Source organism: Peromyscus leucopus, chromosome 14 (genome assembly GCF_004664715.2).
Source record: "Peromyscus leucopus breed LL Stock chromosome 14, UCI_PerLeu_2.1, whole genome shotgun sequence".
Classification (NCBI taxonomy): Eukaryota; Metazoa; Chordata; class Mammalia; order Rodentia; family Cricetidae; genus Peromyscus; species Peromyscus leucopus.
In genome coordinates, this window is record NC_051075.1 from 69187813 (window position 1) to 69204855 (window position 17043).

The 17043-nt window shown below is 47.4% G+C and overlaps 1 protein-coding gene across 1 annotated transcript in view; it reads left to right on the plus strand.

Annotated features, from left to right (window-relative positions):
* Rin3 (Ras and Rab interactor 3) overlaps positions 1-17043 on the plus strand; it is a 112906-nt gene that overhangs the window by 71182 nt on the left and 24681 nt on the right. Inside the window, exons 4-5 of the mRNA XM_028888274.2 lie at positions 817-889; positions 9893-9984. Of these exons, the coding sequence (XP_028744107.1) occupies positions 817-889; positions 9893-9984 (165 nt within the window). The remainder of the gene's footprint in view (positions 1-816; positions 890-9892; positions 9985-17043) is intronic.

A 17043-nucleotide genomic window follows, 5' to 3' on the forward strand; every position in this document is an offset into this window, starting at 1 on the left:
GTCATAAATGGATAAATATGAATTTTTTTAAAAATCACATGAGCTGTTGAGAACAGTGCTTAGGTTACAGGGAGAGGGGGGAAGCAATTGAAATATGTATATTTGTGGATCTATGTCACTCTCTGCCCTGTGGGAAACTGGCCCAGGCTTTGCAAACCACATAGCAGGCTGCTATCACCTAAATGATTGTGTATTTAGGGTCGGAAGGGCTGCTCCCTTGGAAGGTGGGAAACTGAGCATTGAGAGGGAAAGGGATGCCTGCAGAGCCTGGCTATCAGTTGCAGGGTCAAAGCTAGGCCTGGAAGTCCAGCTGAACCACCTCCTTCTGTATCACATGGAAAAGATACCAGAACTCAGTTCACATATTGTTCAGCACCACCAAGGCCCAGGAAAGCCCAGTGTGGACTCCTGAGTTTAGGGAGCAAAAATTGGCAGAGGTTTGGGCTGGGCCTGAGACTTAGGCATCATGAAAGCCAGTGTCTACTGAGATTGTCATCAGCAACTCCTTCCACTTTTACAATCTGGAATCCTGTTCACCAAAAAAAAAAAAAAAAAAAAAAAAAAAAAAAAAAAAAGACTCTGTATTAGTTGATATCAGCCACAGTAACTGGTAATCCTTGAGCTCTCAACACTGACACCTTGAGCTCCCGTTTCTCACTGCAGTTGGCTCCTGATACATATAGGGGTCCTTTGGGAGGCACCAGGACCCACAGAGAGCATGGCAGGGGTGTACCACCTTCCGGATCTAGGAGAGCAGCCTGCCCCTCCCCCTGTTGTTAGAGGATACTTACAAGAGCCTTTCTTGTGTCTCCCCAGTATTGTACCTGGAAGGCTCAGTTCTTGTGTTTGAGGACATCTTCAGACTCATCGCTTTCTACTGTGTCAGTAGGTGAGTAACCTGGCCCAGAGGAGGTTGTGGGGGTGGCTTCCCTTCCTGTCTTAACAGAAGTCCATTTGTTGCAATACACCCATCTGGTTGCAACAGACCTCTATGCAACCTTGGGTGTGTTTGTGGGATGGGGGAGGAAAGAGTAAAGAGGGAGGGGATGCAGTGAGAGGGGACAGTCCCTTGTCTTTGCTCTGGTAACTACAAGAATAAAGATCAGCTCTGATGTTTCCTGGACTCTTCTGGTAAGGACTTCTCTGCCAGCCACCTGACCATCTGGCTCTTGGTGGTCTTTCAATTTCTAGTGTTACCAGCACCAGGGACAGCTTGGGACCCTTGAGACCAACTGGTGCTAGGGAGTACAGAAGGAACTTCCTCTATTGACAGCAAGAAGAGCTGATGCCCCTTGGTGGGTGGGAGCCTGGGATTGTTCAGCTGGGCAGACCACCGTAAGTTCCGCTCCATTCACTCAGAACTGGTTTCCGATCAGCAAGAATTTAAAAATACATTTGGTGCATAACCCATCAGCCGAAGCTGCAGGGCCTGCACAAGGGCTGATCAGATGTTTGGTAAGATGTGTTGGGGTCTTTAACCCCAGGCACCTCTGCTGAAACACATGCTCCACTAATAACACCTCCAGCCCACCTTCCCACCCTTCAGCTCAGCAGAGCAACACTGATAATTACAGCTGATGCTGACCCCTCCTGCTGCCTAGAGAGGGCTCCCTCCAGCACTCAGTGGGCCCCTGAGAGATTTTTATACCCACCACTTTCTTTGTTTTGTTTTGTTTCTAAATAGGCTTTCTCTGTGTGTAGCCCTGGCTGTCCTGGAACTTACTCTGTAGACCAGCATGGCCTCAAACACATAGAGATCTGCCTGCCTCTGCCTTCTGAGTGCTGGGATTAAAGGCTTGTGCCACCACTGCCCAGCCCTACCCACTACCTTTTAAAGATTTTTTTAATGTGTCTTAATATTTGCCTACATGTATGTATGTGTACCATGTACACGCAGTGCCCAAGAAGGCCAGAAGACAGCATCAGATCCCCTGAGACTGGAGTTACAGGCAATTGTAAGTCACTATGTGAGTGCTGGGAACCGAACCCAAATCCTCTATAAGGGCAGCAAGTGCTTGTAACCACTGAGCCATCTCTCCAGATCCCTCCACATTGTCTTTTAAAACCTTGCCAACAACCCCACAAGGGTTTTTCCCATTGCACAGATGAGAAAATGGAGACTGGTAAAACGGCAGGGCCAAGTTTAATCTAAAGAAAGCTCTGCCACCAGCGCACCCTGAAGTAAGTAATTCTATTCACCATCTTGGCCTACTGACTCACAAGGAATAATTGCAGAGGCCCTGGATATTTGTGCTTCACAACACCCCCTACTGTGGGAAGACAGGCCCTTTTGAGTTTAGTTAGTTAAAGGAGCTCTGTCCAGTATTTGGCACAATGAATGAATGAATAGAAAGATGGATGGATAGAAGGATAGAAAAATGGATAGAGAGAAGGATAGAATAATGGATGATGGATGGATGGATGAATGGATGGATGAGTGGATGGATGAGTAGATGCATGGATGGTCCAGATATTAGGCTGGATATTTAACACCTCAGAGCCTCTATTTCCTCTTTTATAAAAGGGAGTGCTCATATCAATTGCTTTGATGCTAGAGGAAGGGTGAGTTGATGTCCATGAAAGAGAGAGAGTACACTGCCTGGAACCCCATAGACTCTCTCATTCCATCTCTGCCATTTGGACTATAGGAGACTTTTGTGGGCAACAGCTTGGTGCCCAGGGAGATCAGGAGCCATGGTCACCAAGCTTACCCATGTCGCTTCCCAACCTCTCTTCCTCTGGCTGCTACTTCTCCACCATCCAGCAAAGCAGATACCTGTTCTCCTGTCTTCACACTCCAGGGATCTCTGAAGGAGATCATGGGACAGCGATGGCCTGACCATGTTCTGGGGGAGGTGTGTCAGGCAACAAGGCCTGAATGCTAAGCACCTTAAGAGCCAGGCCTGGAGTCACAAGCCTATCACCTTGCAGCTGTGTGACCCCAGGTCCATCATTCAGGCACCCTTGCCTCTCTATCAGGGGACATTAAGAGTTAGGTATGAGAGTCTCTGACTTTGAGATTCTAAGATCCCACCTGCAGACTCCTTCAGAACCAAACCCTGGAGGCAGCTGAAAATATACCGGAGATGCTTTGTATAGCTTTGTGCCAGGGGATGTGCTGGCGAGTATTTGTCTAGTCTAGACTATGTTAGATCTGTATCCCCCATCACCACACTAAACCCAAGGCCATCCCTGAGCAAGCCCACTGGATTCCTTCACAAAGTGTGCTTCTCATTGGGCACCTGAGGTCCCTGTGAGCTGGTGGCTGCTCATAGAGACATTCCCAGGACAACGGACACTAGCCCTAGAGGTCAGTACACAGTGAAGACTTCACCACAGCAGAAATCTCAAACTTCTCACCCCTAATCTGTGCCTGACAGATTAGGAGCTCCCTCTCAGACATTTGTGAGGGTCACAGGTGCCAAGGCCTTCAGAAACAATCCCCTCTCTGGGTGCCCCAGTTCTTGCAAAAAGCTTCTCAGTTTTGACAGTGCCCGGGAGCTTGGTGATGAGTGTGCAGAACTGGAAGCGTGACTGCTGCCTGAGTGTCTGTGGGCTCAGTGCGTCCTACTCCTCTTTTTAGTCCCTAACATGGCCATGCATCACAAGGCTCGTAGTGCCTATCCCTACTGTGCTGAAGCTTTCTGTTTGGGCCTTAGCAGAGCAGCAGGTATGGATTACTCATAAATCCAGTCTATGTGTTCCTAGTGATGTTAGGGATGAGGAGACTGGGGCTGGGGTGTGACTGACCTCAAGGGGCACAGCCAGGTTCTGAAGGCAGACGTGAGCCCTGGCGTGGTACCAGGCTTGTAGAGGAAATGATAAATCTGTTGCTTCCCTTCAGTCTATCCTCTCTGTATATGGGGCTGGGAGGCCCTCCCTCCTCAGGAAGACGATGTGGGAGCCTGCCCAGGATGGCAGGGAGAAAATTCAAGGCAGAGGAAACAGGATAGGCAAAGGGCCCGGCCATAGGTAGAGCCAGACGGTGGTGGCACATGCCTTTAATCCCAGCACTCAGGAGGCAGAAGCAGGCAGATCTCTGAGTTTGAGGTCCTCATCTACAGAGTGAGTTCCAGAACAGCCAAGGCTACACAGAGAAACCCTGTCTTGAAAAATATAAATACATACATACATACATACTTACATAGATAGATACATAGATAGATACATAGATACATAGATACATAGATAGGAAAGAAAGCCAGAGGTAGCCTCAGGAATGGCTCCATGGAGAGGACAGGGCAAAGCCATGCCTTGAGAAGCAGGGGCTTTCTTCCACAGCTGCTGTGAGCCATGCTGTCTTCCACGGTTAGACAGCCCCAAACAGAGCAATATGGCTGCAGCAGGAAGTGGGGTTGAAGGAAGAGAACAGGCAAGAACAGCCAGGGGTTGCTGAAGTCATCTGGAGCCATGAAGAGATGTCACCCAAAAGGGAGGGGGCAGCCGCTGAAGAAAAGAGGCATGGCTGCGGAGATGGGAGACACCAGGGCTTCCTTCCTGCTGGCAGGGATGCTCACAGTTCCATTGCTTCTTGAGCATATGCATGGTACCAGATGCTCAGCTAAGACCCTTACCAGGATCATGGGGCCTGACCCTCAACACAGCCCTGGTACAGGGTCAGTTAACTCAAACAAACGCTGTTACCCAAGATGAGGAAGGAAGGCGCTCTGGGGGCCCATCCTCCCTCCGATATGCCCCACACAGTGGCTAGGCCACCACCCTTCTCAGGGAGTGGCTCACTGGTCACTCCCACCTTTGAAGATAACTATCATCACAGTGCTTGTGAAGCTCTATTCCGTGTAAGTGGCTCAGAAGTGCTGGTGCTCCAGGCCTTATGACTGGCATTGGAAGTGGGGGATCCCGTGGGGGTCACTGAGGCCCGAAGTCTACAGAGTCTGGTTTCAATTCCAGGTAACTAACATTGGGACCAAACTGAGCTGAGATGCCCAGTGTCTAGCGCAGTAGATGAGCAGATGGAGACATTAGACTAGAAAATCAATTCTGTGACTTTGTATGTAAGAAAGAAAGTGAGCTGAGCTATATTCTCCTTTAAAATGCCCTATGTAGGTAGAGTAAGTCTTGTGTTGCTGAGTGTGTGTGTGTGTGTGTGTGTGTGTGTGTGTGTGTGTGTGTGTATGCTGCTTTGTGTTTCTTTTTTTGTTTTTTGTTTGTTTGTTTGTTTGTTTGTTTTGGTTTTTTTGAGACAGGGTTTCTCTGTGTAGCTTTGGAGCCTGTCCTGGAACTCACTCTGTAGCCCAGGCTGGCCTCAAACTCACAGAGATCCACCTGCCTCTGCCTCCCGAGTGCTGGGATTAAAGGCGTGTGCCACCACCGCCCATGCTTTGTCTTTCTTACATTAGTCCCGATCAAAAGTAAACAGGGGTGAGGACAGGGGCCTCCAGAGAGACGTATAGGTACCTAAACATGTGCAAGCTGGCCCAAAAAGTAAGGGATGGTTGTAAAAACATCCACTCTGAAGATCCCACTTTCAAACTCTATTTCTGTGGTGCCTTTTACTGAGCTTTATGGTTCACAAGAAAATAGATAAGTATGTGTACATGCAGAGCATCTGTAAATTTGATTAATTCGCTGTTCAATAGCCTTTGCTTTGGTGGAGGGTCTATGACTCCCATCCACATATTCCCCACCCAAGCCTGTGCTCATTAGGATATACTTGTGAGCTGTTTAGAAATGCAAGTTCTGTAGCTGAGGGTGCTGTTTATTAGTAGGGCACTGACCTAATATCTTGAGGCCTTGAGCTAATTCCCTACATCACACATGCTTGCACACATGAATGCACGCTAGTGTCAGCTCTCCTAGGCCCAATGCTGCTAACCTTGGGCAGAGGAGCTCACACTTTGGGCCTCTTCCCAGGAGTTCTGATCTAGGAAGTCTACAGAGAACAGACACTGAAAACATGGTAGGGTCCCTCAGAAGTGTCCAGTGCCCCTTTAAGTTTCGATGGTTGGTAGGCTTACAGACAGATGCCCACTGACCTAGCACTTCATCAGAGGGCTGTCCTGACATTATCCCAAAGCCCAGGGACTTCACAATTTGGGTGTGACTAAGCCTGTTTTTGGCTGCCTGCCTTCCCCACCTTCACACTGTGCTAAGACTTCTTTAGTTGCCAAACCACAAATTGGATAATTTGCATGTCATTGTCACTGACAGAGGCCACCACTAAGTCCACTAGAGCGGGCTGCTCAGTTGTACTCAGGATTGGAAAGACAAAAAGTCCCATAATCTGGGAGCCATTTCTGTTGGGGTGTCAATGGGTTATACCCTTGCTTGGGGCAAGGGTAGCAAATGCTGTCATCTCTTGAACTATTATATCCCATGGCCGAGCAGGCTCACTAGGAATCTACCCAAAAGAAATACTAGCCAAGAGCAGAATCACCAGGAACTAAAATTCTTCTTTGCAGTATTGTTTGAGCCAATGGCAATATGCAAATATTTTTGTCTTTGTTTTGTTTTTTGTTTTTGTTTATTTTACTAAAAGGCAGTCCAGTCTAGGGATAAAGAATCTGACCTTAGATCCGATCTGGATTCAAGTTCATACACTGGCATTACAAGCTGGTCTCCAGCCTCTTGTTGCCTAGTTAGGAAATGGGTCTAGGGAAACTACCTACTTCCATGAAAGCATTTGAGAGAGAACCTGTGGAAAGTGCTAGACCAGAAGACAGTCAGCATAAGCTATGTGCTAGAATGAAAGAAGAAGCAGGGTAAGATACTCATCCAAAGAAGAAAATACACGAGTCTTCCCATGGAGTACTTGGAGGCACAGAAAAGGGGAAAAGTCAGTGTTCCTGCGCCTGCGTGAACTGGAATGTTCTTCAGTGGCAGCTGTTACAATTATTGTATGAAGAAAGCAAGCTGAAGGACTGTGTATAGAAGAAGCAGGCTGGCATTCACTTTTGAAAATAGTTGTGTGTGTGAGTGTGTATGTAGATGCACACACACATACATACACACACACACACACAGAGAAGGATGATATACACTAGAATATTGATGGTGGGAATCTGAAGAGGAAGGACATTTTATTTTAAACACTTGGGTACCATTTAATTTTTTTGTTTTGTTTTGGTTTTGATTTTGTTTTTGCTTTGAGACAGGGTTTCTCTATGTAACTTTGGCTGTCCTGGAACTCACTCTGTAGACCAGGCTGGCCTCAAACTCACAGAGATCTGCCTACCTCTGCCTACCTCTGCCTCCCTGAGTGTTGGGATTAAAGGCATGTACCACCACCACCCAGCTGGTAATGTTTAATTCTTACAGCAAATATGTTTCTGTTTCTAATTAAACAAACAGTAACAGACTGTAGGGCTGGACTGTAGCTCCATGGTAGATCATGTGCCTAGCACAGGCAAGACCCTATGTTCCATCCTCACCCCTTACCTCAAAGTCTCACATCTTTATTACATTTATTTATTTATTATTTGTTTGTTTGTTTATCTTTATGGGTGCACCTGCCATGGTGCAAACACTGAGGCCAGAGGACAGGTTGTGGGATGCAATTCTCGTCTTTCATCATATGCGTCCCAGGGATCTAATTCATCATCTTTGGCTGCAAGCACCTCTACCTGCTGAGCCACCTCCCCAGCCACCCAAAGTCTAGCATTTTGAAAAGTGAAGACAACAGTCGTGTGGTTATCCCCCGCGAGTAATGAGGCCTGGGTAGGAAACCAGAGACAAAATAAATAACAAGTGATTTGTGATGCTAGACAACAGTATTTTCTTTCTTTCTTTCTTTCTTTCTTTCTTTCTTTCTTTCTTTCTTTCTTTCTTTCTTTCTTTCTTTCTTTCTTTCTTTCTTTCTTTCTTTCTTTCTTTCTTTCTTTCTTTCTTTCTTTTTTCCAGAGCTGAGGACCGAACCTAGGGCCTTGCGCTTGCTAGGCAAGCACTCTACCACTGAGCTAAATCCCCAACTCTGACACACAGTATTTTGTTAGCTGAGTGGTCTTGGGCAGTTTCTTCAACCTCTCCCCACCCCAGTTACCAGCCATAAAGCTGGAATGATGGCCTACCTATGTGGTTGCTGTGCGGTAGTAGTGTAATAGTGATGTTAGATAATATTGTTCAGCTAACTGCCACATCCTGTGTGCTGTTCTGGATGGAAGGAGTGCCCCTCCAGGGGGAGGAGTGGGGAACTGGATGATGAAGCCAATGACAACCAGGTCTGGAAGGAAGAGGAGGCCCATGGTGTGGCTTTGAAGGATACGTGTAATCTAAGCAGATATGAGTAGAAGGGACTGGTGTCTAGGAATATGGTGCGTTCACTACAGGGAAGTGAGTATACTGAGGCGCAGGCAAGGGGGTGGCAGCATTTGAAGAGCTTGCTGGAGGGGTGGGGCAGGGCCCAGGCTGTCTCCTGTGTGTGGGAGTTTGAGGGTAGGTCCATCTCAGCATCATAGACAGAGAAATGAATGTTAGATTACAGGAAACATGAGAATTGAGTGACCTCTGCTGGCCACTGTGCTAGGCACTTTTCTGGGGACAGAAACCATCCAAAACCACACCAACAAACTAGAGAGTCAGTCAGGAAAACTGGGGTAATGGGAGATGAATCTTGTCAACCTTTGAAACTCGAGTAGTGAGGAGGGGTATAGGACCCTGAGAACCTATCCAGAATGGAGTCCAGCCGGACTAGTATAGACAGATGGGCAGTTGACATCAGAAGGCCTCAGGTGTATGGGAGAGTCACATGATGATGACTGAAGATGCTGCAGTGCCACCCGGTCTAACAGTGAAGAAGCCACAGCCACCCCAAGTGTGCCACAGTCACCCCAAATATGCAACAGTGCTTTCTTCCCAGAGTGCGGGTGGAGGGTACTAACAGAAGCCACTAGCAGAATCACCTAGCAGAGAGGCCTCAGGCAGGTGTAGGGTGGTCTGGGCCCCCTGCCATGAGGACCCCCTGTCAGCCCCATGGCAACCACTGATGCTATTCTTTCTTCAGCTCCGTGTCCCATTGTAAACAGGTAGGTCTGTTAGTCGCCGTGGTGTTTACCGTACATTACAGGATTTCCAAGACCTCAGACATTGCCCCACCACTGCCAGGAACTGGAAGCCTCCAACCTAGGCTTACAAGGAAAGGAGAGACAGGGAGTGTAAAGGACCTGGGTGGAGGGAGATAGCTCCCTGGGCTAACAGGGAAGGCTCCCAACAGATGACAAGTGGATGGATGAGATGTCTCTGCTTGGGAAGGAGATGGGTGGAGCATGTAGGGGCAGTGGTGGAGCAGGTTGCTAATCTTGGTAGCTGTCTGTTTTTGAGCTCTGCAGTTCTGTGCCCTCTTGGTCCCCTGGTCAATTTCTGCCTTCACGGAGGGAAGACCAGCTAACCGGAGAGAAGAGAAAGAGAGAAGTGGCTGGAAGATGATAGACAGGCCCTAAATGCCAGGATAAAACATAGAATCAGGACCAGCTATCCTGGCTGGAGAGGCAGTCTCTGGGATGGAGGATGGAGGCTGGAGGCTGGACCAGAACCCAGCCCCATCTACTCACAGCCCACCACAGTGCCTGAGAAAAACTTGTCTCCCTCTGGGCCTCGGTTTCCCTCTGTCTGAAAGGCTACTAAAGATCACTTGCCCACCTACCTCCATGTGGAGGGCAAGGGTCAGAAGGAAGTGTGGACCCAGCAGGGAAGGAGAAGCAAGGGGATTCTCCATGCCTCGAGGGCTCTTTCCAGGTCTCTGAAGCTGGCCTGAGATCTGGATCTTGCTGGCAGCTCCCTCAACTGCAGCCCTGTCCCTTGGCCCTAGAGACATGTCCAGGTTACATGAAAATCCTAGCAGTCACAGGATGTGAGATGTGGAGCTAGACATCTGGATGCTGGAGAATGGGAACTCTGGCCCTCTAGTACCTGACCTACAGCCTTCCTGTCTTCACAGAGACTTACTGCCCTTCACGTTGAGGCTGCCCCAGGCCATTCTTGAAGCCAGCAGCTTCCTGGACCTTGAGACCATCTCCAACCTGGGCCTGGGTAAGTCTTCCCTGAAGAACCAGAGAATGGGTGGGTACTGAGGCAAGGGGGTACCAGGATTTCCGCCGTTGTATTAATCAAGGTTCTCTAGATAAACAGAACTCTTAGTGTGCTGTTGCTGTGAAGAGACAGCATGACCACGGCAACTCTTATAAAAACATTTAACATTTCATTAATCCCAGCACTCAGGAGGCAGAGGCAGGCGGATCTCAGTGAGTTTGAGGCCAACCTGGTCTACAGAGCGAGATCCAGGACAGGCTCCAAAGCTACACAGAGAAACCCTGTCTCCAAAAAAAAAAAAAAAAAAAAACCAATAGAATGAGTATTCCCTAGCTTACCTTGAAGTAGTAACAATCTCAGACAGTTGCTTGGTTTTGGAGGCCCAATGCCTTGGCAGGCTATCTGGTCAGTCCTACAGTGGATGTCTCACACTGGAGAAGCCTGGGACTTAATACTTATTCAACCCACAAGGCTGGCTGCCTGCTGTGTCAGTCCCAGCTGGCACCAAAGACCTAGAAGACCTAGAGGGTTCCGGGAGGGAGCCACTGGTCCTTTCAACACTGGAGGCCTAGAAACCGTAGCTGTACAGGAATCACCCACTGCAACAGGGTAAATCAACTCAGCAGTCAGAGAGAAGGTCAGGCAAGCAAAAGATGAGTCATCTTCCTTCTGCCCTGCCCTGTTTCACCTGAGCTGCTACCAGAAGGTCCCGCCCACATTTGGGGTGGATCTTCCCACACCAATGAAGGCATCCCTCAGGTGAGGGTCCCTATTCAGGTGATTCTAATTTGTGGCAAGTGAACATTAAAACCAGCCATCACACCAATGATCTCTGCAGAGACATCCTTGGGTGACACCAAGCTGGATCCTGAACCTTAGTTTGGCCCAGACATGCGGAGCCACTGAATAGGAAGATCCTTGGGGTTCTAGACAGAGGGCCCCTGCATAGCCAGGGACCATCATTAGGCTGATTACATCAGCAGTGGCCCTGAGAAAAGCAAGGCCAACACCAAGGCAGTTCTGAGGGCTGGCCCACATCAGCCCTGCTTCTTCTGGCCCAGCCATGGCCCTGGCCCAGCCCTCATGAAGAGGAAAAGCAGCATGGATGCTATCCTAGTTAGAGTGACTACTGTCTGATGAAACACCATACCAAAAAGCAATTTGGGGAGGAAAGGGTTTATTTGACTTATACTTCATCGTCTCTGTTCATCAGCAAAGAAAGTCAGGTCAGGAACTCAAACAGGGCCTGGAGATAGGAGTTGACGCAGAGGGGTGCTATAAAGGGGGGAGGGTGCTGCTAACTGATCTGTTCCACATGGTTTTCTAAGCCTGCTTTCTTATAGAACCCAGGACCACCAGTCCAGGATGGCCCCACCCACAATGGGCTGGGCCCTCCCCCTTCAGTCATTAATTAAGAAAATGCCCTACAGGCTTGCCTATAGCCCAATCTTATGGAGGCATTTTCTCCATTGAGGCTCCCTCCTCTCTGATGCCTCTAGCTTGTGCCAAGTTGACATAGAGCTAGCCAGGTTAGATGTGATGGGGAACTGGAGTGTGCTCCTCATGCCCTAGGTCTTCTTCATGTCCAGCCAACCAATCCTAAGGTGGGGTTGGGAACATCTCCAACTTTCATTATTTTGCATAAAAGAATATATTAGCGACCCAGACTTCCTGGGCTCTTCATGGGTGTCTAGCCATACTGAGGTCTCTGCAGGCAGAGGTTTGGTCACTGCTGACCTAGGGCTGGGTCTCATCAATGCTGGCTCTGAAGAAGCCAAGATCTCCAAGCTGGTAGCTGCTGGGACACTAAGCCAGCATGTGTTGGGGACAGGAATTATTCTACTTCTGTGTGGTATCCAGAGTAGTGTGTTTAAGGCAGATGGTTGTAAGATGAATTGCTAAACGGTCTTATTAATAAAAAACTCGGAGCCAGATATTGGGGTAAAAACTGAAAAATCAGGGAAACAGAAAGAAGCCAGCCATGTTCCTACTGCTAGAACTCCTCAGCCAAAGAGAGAGAGTTACTTCTTGTGTACCCACTCTATATGCCTTTCTGTCCCTGCCATTTTACTTCCTCTCTCTGCCCAGCTACATCACTTCCTCTTTCTGCCTAGCTCTGTCACTTCCTGTCTGTCTGTACAGACCTCCAGACCTTGGTTAACTAGTGTTGGGAATAAAGGTGTGTACCACCATGCCTTGATCTGTTCCCAGTGTGACTTTGAACTCACAGAGATCCAGATCTCTGCCTCCCAAATGCTAGGATTAAAGGTGTGTGCTACCATTGCCTGACTTCTATGTTTAATATAGTGGCTGGCTTTTTCCTCTGATCCTCAGATAAGCTTTATTTGAGTGCACAAAGAAAATATCACCACATTTCCCCTTTTTTTGTATAAAAATAAAAAAAGTTATAACTAATATAAGAAAAACTATATACAATAAGTACAATAATAATATTACCTAGTAAAACAGGAAGTGCAAATAAGCGACTTCCAAAAATGTGAGTTATGACAGAAACAGCCAGCTGCCTGGACAGTCACCCGAGGTTTCTCTGCAATGCTGGGGCATCATCTTCGGCCTACAGGCTTAGCATATCTGACAGACTCGTTTGTGAAACAGGATGTACACAAGGCCTACAGCTTGACCCCACATTCGGTGCAAGTCTTCCATGTACCAGATAAACTTAAATTCTGCCAGTAACCTGTCACAATTCAGGATTTTAAATTCTGGAAATTGCTGGAATTTTTGTAGTTTTGGAATTCAGCTTCCCATTTTTCTCTGCTTGTGGGTGGCTTCTCCTTTATTAAATGCCAGTCTACCATTGAGAGGTTAGACTCTGTCAGCCTAGTTACTCCTTCAAGAATAACTGTTTCAACTACTGTTCCGCTGCACATCAGGAGCCATTGGTCCACTGCCTGCCTGCTCGGCTGCCTTCGAAGGAAGGGGCACTGTACCTTTCCTGGATTGCAAAGCCACATCAGCGATGTGCCATATTGTCTTGTCTTGGCCTCAGAGGACACCTGTGGCCAAAGCTGCAACCACAACTTGTCTTGGCAAGGATCAGTAGTCTTTGTGTGTGTGTGTGTGTGTGTGTGTGTGTGTGTGTGTGTGTGTGTGTGTGTGTGTTCTGCTTGTCCATTTTGGACAGCATACTGTCAGCAGTTGATGAAAGGGCGCTTTCTTGCCCAGTGGCTAACTTTTGCCACATTGAAAGTTAACTCCATATTCAGTTTCTTCAATGCCTGTATCTTCTCTGAAGTAGATTAGTACTACCAGGAGCCAACATGTCTCATCATCATAAAAAAGAAAAAAAATCTGTTATTAAAACAGATATTCTTAAATGCCATGTTCTGCAGATCTCTGAAGCATTTGAAGATGACCTGTCTATCTAAAATATATCTCTGTTTGACCTTGAAAACATACCTAATATGACTACAAGTTCAATTGTAATGACTAACTACTAACTTTCATTTCTCTATATCCTAATAGTTGGTAATAATAACTTTTAAGGATTAGCAAATTGCATTAAATTGATAAATGAACTGTGTAGGTACAATATCTTGAACAAGATTAGAAATACACATATAGTATTTTCTAACAAAAACAATCTCAAATTTATATCAATATATATAATTTGTATATAATATAAAAAAATCCAATCCAATGTAAAATACTTAAAACTAGTAGTTGCTTTCTAAAAGTAGATTCAATAATCTACCCTTTTATCTTATCATATCTATATAAATCAATCTCAATTTTGTAGCAATAGATGCTCCAACAGCCTCTGTAGATAGTGGTGGGGCAGAGGCCCCGGACTTCAACACCCAGAGCTAAGAGATGTCTATAGACAGGGCTTCTTCATTAAGATTCAGCTGTTCACAGGACACTGTCTGCAGCTGATTCACAGACCAGAAACACCAGGCATGATAGATACCAATGTTGCCTAAATGGAGGAGAACTAGCCCAGATTGAAGAGCCAGGTCACAGAGGAAGTCAGGGGCAGACCTCAGACCAGAGAAGACAACCCCCACCCCCAGCTCCCAGGCCAGGCTGCTCTCCTCCTCCCAGAGGGGTCTGGGGATGGCGGTGTGAAAGAAAAACTCATACCCATTCCATACTGCCCCTTAACAGACTCGGCTATGCTGGTCCACCGAGTTACTGGGAGTCAGCATTGAACTTTACACACACTCATTGGCCCTGTTCTGAGACTCAAGCAGGAGTCCCTAGGGTGGATGTCCAAGATTCTCTGTGGGTTCCTCCTGCTGGGACAGCCTGGGAGCACTTGCTGGATAGAAACAAGCTACTCAACTTAGGAGAATTGAATTCCTGGCTGGAATAGAGTGGCCTCAGGCACAGAGTGAGCTGGAGATGGAAGTCACCATGCAGGAAGCCAAGGGTGGTGCAGACTGGCCTGCCAGCAATGACTTCTTTGAGGCATTAAAAACTAAGGAACCACCTGGAAGGTTCTGATCGATGAGGTATCACAGGCACTGAAGACACAGAGCCAGGCTTGGCAGATTGATTTTTTTTTCCCAGAGTCAAGGAAAGGTTGGCTTTCCAGTCCATCTCCTGAACAGATGGAGACCCGAAACTGTCAGATGCCTGGCCCTGGCACGTGCAAGCAGCAGCCTGGCCAGGCTTTGTGTGCTCCGATTATGACTGCAGAGAGCATCTGCCAAGGACTCGGGCACCCAAGGCATTGTGCTGAGCACATGTGCATCATTCCTCTACCAAACATGTCCAGCCTTCTGACATTGCAACGGGAGGCTATCACCTACAGAGTTCACACACAAGAGCCATGCAATCAAATTATAAAAAGAAAAGAAAACGCAATGTTTTTAGTAACTTTATGATTTTGTACTGGGCTGCATTCATAGTTATCCTGGGACCCATGAAGCCTGTTGGTCAAGGATTAGACACACTTGTTACAGCAGAAAGCTGAAACCTACTCAAACTTGCATGGAGAATTCCTAAGAAATGGAGTCCAGGGCCATTGGGCTTTGTGAGCAACAGCCTCTGCTCTGTACCACAACCCGTTGCACTATGCAGCCTGCTCAGAGCCCTGAGTCCTCCAGTCCTCCAGGCTCTGCCTCCATCCCCATGCCCACCTAGCCGCTGTTGCTCAAAAGGACCTCTAGGGAGAATTGGGATAATCATTACCCAGCTTCGGGGGTGGGTCCTTGGCAACAAATGTCCTCTTGATTCAGTCAGTATTTCCAGGCAACTCAGAAGCATGATAGGAGGCAAATTCACTGACTTAGGTGCATACATTCATTATTAGATTTTATACAGCACACAGACACACACACACACACACACACACACACACATACACACACACACATTTGATAGAGGAAGCCATGGGACTCAAGGTGTCTTCCTCAACTATAAGCGGAATGAAGCACTGGCTCATGGTACCACATGGATTGAAACACGATGTTTAGTGAAAGAAGCCAGGCTGAGAAACACTTGTAAGACTCCCTCGTAGATGTGCTCAGAGGAGGCAAATCCACAGATGTGGAAAGCAGTCTAGTGCTCGCCAGGTTGTGTTGTCGTGGCATTCAAATCCCCTGGGAAAGGCCAGAGATGGACTCAATTCAAACTTAGATGAAATGAATTTACTCTTCCTGCTAGCAGAAGGACGGCAACCTTGGAGCCAAACAGCATGCCATGCCAAAGGGGGCTGAAGGAAGGGTTTGTAAAGGTGGATATCAAAGGTGTTATCAAAGGTGTTACAGTTACCCATGGAAACCACAGCTGGGCAAGAAAATTGTTTACTCCCCTCAGTCGTTTCTCTTGCCCCTTGTGTAGTAATAAAAAGACCATGTCAGTCCAGTCCCACAGCAATAAGTGGGTTTACAAAAGCAGAAAGCAAGTGGTTAATACCTCACAGTCGAAACACCATTACCCTATTCTTATCTTACCTGCAGGCCACTAGGAGCTCATAAGCATTCCAGGGCCAAGGGCAACAGCCCGTAGGGATGCCTGGTACAATATTAAGTTTCTTTAGCCATCTCAGGGGAGTTATGTGTAAATTATTACACAGGTCTGAGCACTCTGGGCGAAGTGTCGCTAATTGACTGGGATAGAGCAGTGCCATCAGATTAGGGCTGGCTGGCACATCACCAGGGTCGGGGTCTCACTCCTGTGATAAAAGCGTGTTTGGACTCATGATTTGAGGGACATAATCCATCGTGGCAAGAGTTTACGTCAATGGGAATGTGTGGTTGGGACATCTCACATCCCCACCAGGAAGCCAGAGAGGGTTAGAAATTGGACCAAGCTATAAAACTCCAGGCCCATCAGCCAGTGACCCACTTCCTCCACCGAGGATCACCAGCTGGGATCGAATGCTCACACATGAGCCTGCAGAAAATATTTCACATTCAAAGCACTGGATGGGGAATGGCTGATTGTAGGCATGGAGTTTCTTGGGGGGTTGGGAGGTGACTAAAATGCCCTAACATTTATTATAATGACAGTTGTGCAACTATGAATATGGGAAAGCCACCAGGGGATTTTTTAAATAGGTGAACTATGTGAATGGTATTCCTGCTGAGATGGTTGAGGGAGGTGGACCCTAAGGCCTCCTGGAAGAGGATGTGGTAGGAGCTGGGACCTCTGTGTCTTCTGTCTGTCCCTCTGCCATCAGATCCTTTCAGCCTTGCTCACTGCTTCCTGCTCTTCAGCTCCCTCCTCACTTGCTCTGGCTCCAGCAGAAAATAACATGGCACCTTATCACCAAGGGAGGGGGGCTGTATTTAATGTTGAGCTAGGGAGAGCAGCGAGTCCTCTCTCTACCATGTACGCTCTGAGTACGTCTTTTTTTTTTTTATGACATCTTTTTCTTATTATGAAATCCCAGCATGCTGTGGGTTTCTTTTTAACTGACAAGACTAGAAAAAGACAAGGCTGAAAATCGTACATAATCCCTCCACTGCTGCAGAAACACAGTTCTGCATCTTGCCTTCCACTGTTTTGTGTGAACATATGTGTGACTTTCAGTTGGTTTTCTCATACCCAGAGTCAAGAAGTGTCTAGTCAATGGTAGATTTACTGGGT